The 9738-nt window shown below is 42.5% G+C and overlaps 1 protein-coding gene across 1 annotated transcript in view; it reads left to right on the top strand.

Annotated features, from left to right (window-relative positions):
- Positions 1-7827, top strand: part of Ankmy2 (ankyrin repeat and MYND domain containing 2) — a 37085-nt gene extending 29258 nt beyond the window's left edge. Inside the window, exons 6-10 of the mRNA XM_034514315.2 lie at positions 948-1162; positions 1945-2080; positions 4054-4182; positions 5533-5662; positions 6789-7827. Of these exons, the coding sequence (XP_034370206.1) occupies positions 948-1162; positions 1945-2080; positions 4054-4182; positions 5533-5662; positions 6789-6970 (792 nt within the window). The 3' untranslated portion in view covers positions 6971-7827. The remainder of the gene's footprint in view (positions 1-947; positions 1163-1944; positions 2081-4053; positions 4183-5532; positions 5663-6788) is intronic.
- Positions 7828-9738: the final 1911 nt, after the last annotated feature.

Here is a 9738-nt window from a genome sequence, read left to right as displayed (position 1 = left end):
ACAAACTGTATGATGATGGCCTGCAGACTAACCTCAAATAATATACCCCATAGCAAAGCTCATGAAAGCACTCTTTATTAGAGTAAATTTGACCTTAATTAGTATATAAATAGGAAATATAGGACTCATAATTTCTGAGATTGGATAACTTTCTAGTAGTCTCCATTTCAAAGCGGCTTATGATTTTTATTTTAACAGAATTGCATTATTGGGGATAACTGGGATAATCTTAAGGAAATTTTTCACATACAAAAAAATGTAGTTAACTGGGAAGTAAAGGCCCTTATTGATTCTAGACTTCTTTCTGTAGGGGTCTGATTTTCTTAAAATTAGTAAGAATCTGAGGACTAGGGATCTAACTCAATAACAGAATGCTTGCTTAGCATTCAAGAAGCCCAGGGTTCACTTTTTAGCACCCCATAAGTACAGTGCACATTTGTTATCCCAGCACTTGGGCTGTGCGGGCAGGAGGATCAGGAATTCAGAGTCATCCTTACATAGCAAGTTCAAGGCCAGTCTGGGATACATAAAACCTGTCTCAAAAATCCAAAGAACAAAGAAGGAAGGAGAAGAAGTCATAGGAGCTGTAGTTTTCCCAGCTATGAGATTATTTATTGAGTTTAGTAATGTCTGTGTAACGAATAGTTATGAATATGTTATCATTCATAAAAGTGCTTGTCAGAGACAGTAGTGCACTGTGCTCTGGGAGCATGCTAGCACTGCAGTATGAGTAGATGACAGACTACATTTTAACTTTAATGTCAAGAGATTCCCTAATGCTGTGTAAGCTTTATAACATGGAGCGGTAGCAAATTTCCTCCTGACTTGAGGTGTGTGGTACCCATGATTCTAAGAAAACCTGGACAACCCAGATACTGGCTATATTGACTGCCTCTTGGAGAGGTCTCTTGTGGGATCTCAGTGTTTGGTGGCATTTCTTCTTCTAGATCGTGATGCTTGTGAGTGAGAACCCTCTGCTGGCGGATGCAGCCGCTCTCAGTAAATGCTACAAGGTGATGGATTTGATCTGTGAGAAATGCATGAAACAAAGAGACATGAACGAGGTGCTGGCTATGAAAATGCACTACATCAGCTGCATCTTTCAGAAATGCATTACCTTCCTCAAAGAAGGAGAGAATAAGCTGGATGCCCTGATCAAAAGGTTTGGCTTCTGCCGTGGCATGTAGACATATGCTTAGGATGCCTTATATGAATTATCACTTTTGCAGCACTAGTCACTGTTTATTTGTTTAGTCTCCCAGAACAAAGGACAATATTAGACTCTGATGGAGTTTAGTCATTTCCGTCGTTCTTTTTCCTGATTTACTCTTGAGGATTCCAACAAGTCTATTCAAAGATGGTTAAGTGATATGCATAAGACCACAAAGCTAGAAAATGGTCCAAGTGATGAGCTTAAGTGTACAGTGAAGTAGGCTGCTGTACGGGCACTTCCTGTGTCTGTTACCACACCCGCTAGAGCTGTGTGTGACCTTTTGCTTTCGGCTGGATTCCTACTGGCACTTCCTGTGTTGTTACCACACCTGCCAGAGCTTTGTGTGACCTTTCACACAGACCATAGGGATCTAAGTGAGACACAGCATCACTGAGGAAAAGGAACTGAGTCATGAGCGCGGCTCTCTGACCATTTCCATTCTTCCTACAAACAGCCGACAAAGGTCATCAGTAGCCAACTGGCCAGAGAACAGCACTCAGACTTTTGAGGACTTGTGCTAATCAGATCTTGGAAACAAAATCAGGCCTGCTATATGATCTGAATAACAATTTCGATTGAGTGCGTCCTTGAGGTTTGAGGAGACACTGGCAATTTTAACAGGAAACTATTAAAGGCTTTTGGGTCTTCTAAGGAGGGAATTGTTTTAGTGTCTCATCTTGAACTGTTTTTTGTTTTTTTTTGTTTTTTTGTTTTTTTTAAATGTCTTTCAGCTTGCTGAAAGGCCGAGCATCTGATGGCTTCCCAGTGTATCAGGAGAAGATGATCAGAGAAAGCATCAGGAAGTTTCCGTACTGTGAAGCTACGCTCCTCCAGCAGCTGGTGCGAAGCATCGCTCCAGTTGAAATTGTAAGGCTCCTCTTTGCTAGGTTAAATGTCCAGTCAGATCAGACCACTGCATGCTGTGTCCCTAAGGACAAGTTCTCTTTACCGTTCAACTGCTTTTATGGCTTCAGGATAATTTTAGAAACAAAACTGAAAATAAGTTAGTTGATGGTATTTCTCTCCATAGGAAAGTTGTTAGTTACAAGGGAACAGGTTTGCGAATGCTATACTGGTTGGATGCCTGTCTACCGAAGGATAGAGACACGCATGTGTGCATTGGTGGCTGCAAGAATTACTAGTGGAAATTTCCAGAGTAGATGGATGCACAGATTGGTCATCTAGGGTACCAGGGTTGAGGAAATAGGCCACAGCTGGACGAGCCAACAGAAGACTGGCTGTGATTCCTGATCAACAATCTCAAAGTGTCCCTGCTTTTTATGTGCAACTTAAGTGCCACTAATTAGAAATGTTCCATTCTTAAAAAAAAAAAAAAAAAAAAAAGATCCATTTATCCTAGTTGCAGGAATTAAATTTTAGTTGCCTTAAATTACTGCCTCTGTGTTGCGTGTTTAAATGCTGCTTCCTGGTACACTTTATGCTTTCCTCGTTTTCGGTAGTTTTCTGTTCACCTTGGCCATACTGATTCACACTTTTATAAGACTTTTAACCAAATCCTGTATCAGCCTTTCATCTGATGTAGTTCTTACAACATAGCTTCCTCTGTCTCTCTAGTCATCTGGTTCCCTTCTCTGTCCCTACTGGAGGCTGTGTTATCACCCTCAGTGTAGAAAATCAAGTTCCAGGTATTCCCAGCAAAATGCTTAAACTCCGTAGTTTGTTTACAAGCTTCTGCCCCTTTCACACCGAAGCTCTTCCTTTTTAAATACAGCTGGCTATTTGCCATGTAAACTTTTAGAAGATTAGGTAGCAAATCATGAGGGTGGATTATGATGGATATACCAGGCCTGGCTTTACTTGTTCACATACACTTAAATAACCAAAGCTAGGAGACCAGGACTGGCACAGTGGCTCAGGAATGGGCACAGGGGTGGGGTGGGCATCCTCTCACTCATTCATGTTTCTGTCCCATAGTTTTACATTCACAGGCTCACATACACACAGAGGGTAGAACACAACTCTGGGAAGTTGCTTCTTCGTTCAAGCACTGGATTCAAGGAGTGAACTCAGGTCTTCAGGCTTGTGCCCTCCGAGGCTTCAAGCTTCGATGTGAACAAACCTTGTTCAGGTACACAGACTTCCTGTAGGACAGATGCTCATCTCAGGCAGGCAGATAGAACAAAGCTCTCTATCCTGAGGGGACAATGCTTTCCACACAATTGCCACTTATATCACACAGCCATCCTGAGCTGTGCATGTGTCCAGTGCAATAAACGTTTTGACCTATTTACACACTAGTGCCACAAACTATATTACTCTCTGTTGGTGAGAAATTTGCAGAGTTATGTTAGAGAAGCGACTAGCAGTGGCTGTCACACCACTGGTAAGTGGAGATTGGTACTGTACCTCCACGGAGAGAAATCAAAAGCAAGCCCAGAAAGCCTGGCTGTTTACACAAACCTCGAGACCTCCGAGAGCACAAGCCTGATGACCTGACTCAGTCCTTGAATCCAGTGTTGGAAGCAAAGAAGCAACTCCCCAGAGTTGTGTCCTGCCCTCTGTGTGTATGCTATGGCATGCATGTACCAGTGCATGTATGCATATACATGTTCTTGAATACCAGTAACTTTCATCCTGGGAGGGCTAAGAATTATCTTTTCAAATAAATAAGGTAATAAGGAAAACTTAGGCTATATAATTTGTGTAGAAGAGAGTGTTCTCAGAAGGCTGGTTATTCATCATAGAGTGTGAGCTATCTGGAACATTAGCAGTCTCTTGATTCTGTTTCCGGTTGACACCTTGTGTCAGTGATACATACCTCTGTGGTCTTGCCCGGGGATCCCAGTGGATTTTCTTTTCTCCTCTTCCCATTCCTCCAGGGTTCTGATCCCACTGCATTCTCAGTACTTACCCAAGCCATCACAGGACAAGTGGGCTTTGTGGATGTTGAATTTTGTACCACCTGTGGAGAAAAAGGAGCGAGCAAAAGATGTTCGGTTTGTAAAATGGTAAGAGTAGAATTCTTTTAAACTCATTGATGTGTTGATAAGATTGCACCAAGCTGACTTCTGCATCCTAACATCATACACACACAGCAGTTGGCACTAGTTTTTTAATAAACTCTAATAAATGAACATATCATTATTAATCTCAAACAGTAGCTCAGAAAGAGAACTACCCATGTGCTGTGGTTTCTCTGTTTACTACTGCACAGAAAGAAAAGGAAAAAAAAAAAGGAAAGGATGAAGAAGAGAAGATAGATCAGAGAGCAACAGGCACAGGCTGGTGCTAATAAGAAAACCTAGCCGGGTGGTTGTGGCGCACGCCTTTAATCCCAGCACTTGGGAGGCAGAGGCAGGCGGATTTCTGAGTTCGAGGCCAGCCTGGTCTACAGAGTGAGTTCCAGGACAGCCAGGGCTACACAGAGAAACCCTGTCTCAAAAAAAAAAAAAAAAAAACCACAAAAAAAAAAAAAAAAAAAAAGAAAAAAAGAAAGAAAGAAAGAAAACCTAGCCTGAGACAGTTCACAACCATTTTATGTTGGTTTCCCAGTCTTTCCTCAACTCTTCCCTGTAAATCAGAACTTCTGCCAGCAAATGGTGGTCCTTAAGAACCCTGCTTTCGCCTTTCCTAGCATTATCTTTGTAAAGTACATATCTGATTATGTTCTTCTCACATCCTGATCCTGCCCATGTGTGTGTCTGGTACACTCACTGAATCCTACTGGTAACATTAATCTGTTGATTTCAAGGGTGAAATTCTTCAATTTATTTTGACACATCAGCATTTGCCACTGTCATAGCTTCAACAGCATTACCTGCTTAAATGACTTTCTTGGCCTGTTTCCTCGTGTGTGAGATAGGCCTCAAGGTGTTAGAACTAACTATTGCACATAGGAAAGCCCTGTGAAAGCAGTGTTTAAGTGCATGGGCACACTTCCTGTCTGTGGCAGGCTGCCTTCAGGTGGGGCAGTTTGGCTGGTGCTCATGTTCCCAAGGCCGTGGTAGAACAAGTAGGCATCAAGAAATGCAAAAAATTCTCTTCAGTTTTCCAGTTTTGTTTTCTCCTGAGACCACCCTCTTGACTCTACCTCCCAAATGCTGGGATCACAGGTTCTTAATATGTCAGTTACCACACCCCCTTAGTGTATATTATTATCGTTTTCGTCTAAGGTTAAAATTACAAATCTGGACCAACATACAGCTATATTATATACAATCACATCTCATATAATAGTTTTGTTTTGATTTTAAGTATGGGAAACGGCATTTTTATAGGATAGCTCTTGGTTTGATGTTTGTTGGGAAATTATGCATTTCTAAATCTTAAATTAAAATAAGAATTGTAATTGCTTTCAGGTAATATATTGTGACCAGACCTGCCAGAAAACACACTGGTTCGCACATAAGAAGATGTGTAAGAGTCTGAAAGATGTTTATGAGAAGCAACAGACTGAAGCTGCCAAACATAAGAAACAGGAGGAAAAAAGTAGGTACCAATCCACTGAGCCTGTGCTGCCTCCTTGCATGGGGGAAATGCAGGAAGGGTTACCCTGATACTGCACACAGGAACTGAGTCACTTTCAGAATAGAGTCATCTCTGGGATACTTAATAAAACGCAGTCAGCAGAGACATCCCTGTCAGGCAGACACACATGTCTTTGATGACTCCACATTTATGTGCTGTTTAGTGCTGGGAATCTTTACAGGTCACTCATGGAGGATTTTAAGGTCATTGAGTAGGCCTTGAACGTCTCCCGATGGCAACCAGAAGACTTTAAAGTTAGAAGCCTTTACATTTTTAGTTACACTTTAATATTATGAATGAAATTATGGTTTTCTCATAAGTTATAGGTCGAGTTGTAGATCTGATGCACACACTCAACTCTGCAAGCGCGAGAACACTGAGTTACACATTTTTCCTTCTTCTCATGATATTTAAGTGACTGTTTTTTCCTCTGAAGCTGTGACTTGCTTCCACAGTGATTCTCATACCCTAGGGACCTGCCCAGCCCTGAGCCCTAAGGCCAGAGGATATATCCTGCTTTCTTGGAAGTGTGTAGAGCTGGAAAACATTGGCTATGTCCAACTGACTGTTTCAGTTCACCTTCATCTCTATTCAGCCATTATGGCGCTTGTATCAACAGTGCTGTGCTGTGCTCAAAGTTGTTCTTAAAAAGAAACATTTGTTTCTAAGAGACTAGTTAGTCTTGCTGTTTTCCTTTCTTTGTTGTGGATCAAACATTTTTATCCTGTGTTGAGGATAGAATATGGGTAGGCTTTTATTTCTGATACAGCAGTGAGAAACACATAACTAACCAAAGGCAGCTACCTTAAGGATATCAGGTTAATTGGAAGAAAAACTCTTTAAACGCAGATTTTCTCAACCCCAAACAATTCTGATGTAGATTTCTGGACCTAGAGCCAGAGGCTTGAATTCTATGCAGGTACTGCTACTGTGTCAGTAAAGCTTGGAGTAAGTATCCAACACCTCTTCTCAATGATTATAATAAACATAATTCGCCTTGTATGACGATAGTGATTCATAGAGTAAACATTGTCAGACCGTCTGGCACAGAGTAGCCACAAATACTTTTACTTTTTCTTTTTCTTAGATGAAAAGCTTGATGTCAATTCTAACCATGTTAATGAAGATCAACCAGAGGCTCAAGTGGGTATCTCTCAAGAAAATCCCACTCCTGTCGATCCTGTGGAAGGAGAGAAAGAAGCTGGTAATGAGGCTGGAGTGGCCAGTGCACAGGATGCTCCTACAGGGCCACAGCTGTCTGAGGAATAAAAGCTATCAACAGTGGCCAGCATGGGTGGTCTTCATCCTGGCCGATAGCTGCAGAACTCATGTGAATGTATCTTCATTTGCTCTGGCACTGCATGGTTCAGTGGCAGGATTGCACATCCGTAGAATAGAGGCTTTCGAGCAAAGCTGCCTCCCACGCTTTGATTTCCTGTTAATTTCTCTTCTATAATTAAACAGGCATTTCTACGGGGGGAAAAAAAAAAACACAAAATACACAAATACCAGTCCATTCCTTTGCTGGCTCCCCAGTGATTATACATAAAGGAAAAAGAAATCACCTTAAAGAAGAAATCTGGGTTCTAGGGAACAAAGAACAGGGAAGACGTGAAAGAGAAGTGGTGTTTAGGGAAGAAGGAATCGTGGGCACAGAGCTGGACAGTCAGAGAAACAAAACTTAACCTGTGAATGTTGTCCTGAAGTTGGACATACAAAGCTGTAATGTAGAAGGCTCTGTGTTCCTCAAGCTTTGCCATAGTTCAGCCTGGCGTAGTTTAAATAGGAACTGTCAAGAGCACTTTGAACCCTATGTTCCTTACGCTACATGATTTGAACAGTCAGCAAGGTTGGATCCAATTCTGGGTAGTCACTGCACACACTTCCTGTAGAGCCACCCCACACCATCCTGTACCCAGAAGACCAACTCTTACCTTCCCATCAGCTTTTCATGACCCTCCTCCTATCTAGAAACTGTGATTTCTAGCTGTCATTTCGAGAATGCCCCATTCTGCCTTTTCAGTGTACGTGGTGTGTAAGCAAAGCTGGAGTGTCATGTCTGAAGAAGATGCTGTCTTTCCGTTTCCTCTGTTGGCTTTAAAATAAATCTCCCTACATGCACAGTTCATCTGGTTTCATAATTTGTGTTGAGAAGGTGAATGTCAAAGAAGGTAACAACTGCCAAGGCTGACTGACACACACGGGGCAATGAAGTTAAGGTTTTATAATCTGCAAAATAACTTCCTTCTCTCAGCTGCACAGTTCCTGGTTCATTCTAATCTTCCTGATGATCTTTCCCCCCACCCCCCAGCCCCAGCACACATATCTCCTCCTCCCACATCCTACAGTCATTCAGTGATGACCTCATAAGAGTAAACTGTTAAAAAGTTAACTATGGGATTTACACTTGTCAGTTGTAAAATGTTTTTCTTGCAAAATAAAGGCACCTATCATCGTGCTGCAATTGTGCAGTGACGAGTACCTGTAGGTTGTGAGTGAGCCTTCCAGCCCCCTCTGAATGTCACCACACTCCTCTTCCTGCACTTTAACAATTTTTTATGCATGCCTACAAACTCTAGAGTCCATGCACTAACACATGGTAAGTTCTCCAGGTGTTTGTTTTTCTTTTTTTCTTCATGTGTCCCCAAATTAAGGGCTGAAGAGCCCTGCAACATTGAGAAATGCAGAGTACCCACCCCCACTCTCAAAAGTCCCAAACAAAAGTCCTTAAGCCCACCCTGTGCTATAAACCCTAGGTGGCGACATCCGCTCAGATCTGAATTTGCAGCCACACTCCACACTTTGAACTCATCAGCTCCCCCACAGTGGCATGGGCAATTCCTTATATGTGACACTATATAGCTATATATCGATGGGTGCTGTTTTTCAGGGAAACACTAATAAATCAGGTGGTCTTGGCTACTTTGGACTTATAAATGCCCCACTCCGAGTGACTTAAACCACAAATATGTATTTTAAAGAGTTGTGAAATCTAGAAATACAAAATCAGGGCTCTGGTTTCATTTGAGTCTTCATAAGATTCTTCATTCTGACAAGGCCCATCTTGTTCTATCATTACATGAAGGAGGACATCAAAATGGCCCTGTGGAAAGACTAACCCCACTTGGGAGGGCTTTTACTTTGTGACCCAGTTTACTCAAAACACCTCCAGCTTTAAATGGCATCACATTGGATCTAATTTTACAATGTGACTTTGGGAAACTGGGGGAGACACCAAATTTCATCCCTAAGAGGCATCACCACAGGAACTGTGAGTCACAGCTACACAGGAAGTAGGATGGCCACACCCAACTTTATGATCCTCTTCCCAGCCCTTATTGTTAGTTTTTCTAAGACTAAAGCCTGAGGCAAGAAGTAGCCTTAGGCTAGACCTGCTGATTGCATGCCCCAGCTTTTAGCCTGAGCTGACTTCCCCCCACCTCACCCCCCCAGAAAGGGTTTCTGTTAGTTGTTAGAAGAAGTCCGATCACTCCAGACCACACGGTTCCAAGGGGGAGGAGGTTTATTCAGGAGATAGGGCAAAGGTGGGAGAAGAAGGTGGAAGGATAAGAGAGAAGAGAAGTAGAGGCCAGCCATGACCACGTGGAGAGAGAGGAAGAGGGGAGGGGACAGAGAGGAAAGAGAGTTAGAGAGAGAGAGGGTAAGAGAGTAAGAGATTAAGAGAGATAGGAGGGGGCAAGCAGCCCCTTTAATAGTGGACCAGGCGTAGGGAGGAGCATACCTGGCAACAGCCAGGTAATTGTGGAGGTGGAGTTTAGACAGAATACTAACAGTTTCTCTGCATAATCCTGGCTGTCCTGAAACTCTGTAGACTAGACTGGCCCTTGAACTCAGAAATCTGCCTGCTTCTGCCTCCCAAGTGCTGCGGTTAAAGGCATGCGCCACCACTGCCTGGCTAAAGATTTATTTATTTTATGTATTTGAGTACACTGAAGCTGTCTTCAGACACATCAGAAGAGTGCATTGAATCCCATTACAGATGGTTGTGAGCCACCATGTGGCTGCATGGAATTGAA

Source organism: Arvicanthis niloticus, chromosome 11 (assembly GCF_011762505.2).
Source record: "Arvicanthis niloticus isolate mArvNil1 chromosome 11, mArvNil1.pat.X, whole genome shotgun sequence".
NCBI classification, from domain to species: Eukaryota; Metazoa; Chordata; class Mammalia; order Rodentia; family Muridae; genus Arvicanthis; species Arvicanthis niloticus.
This window is presented reverse-complemented; position numbering and strand designations above follow the sequence as displayed.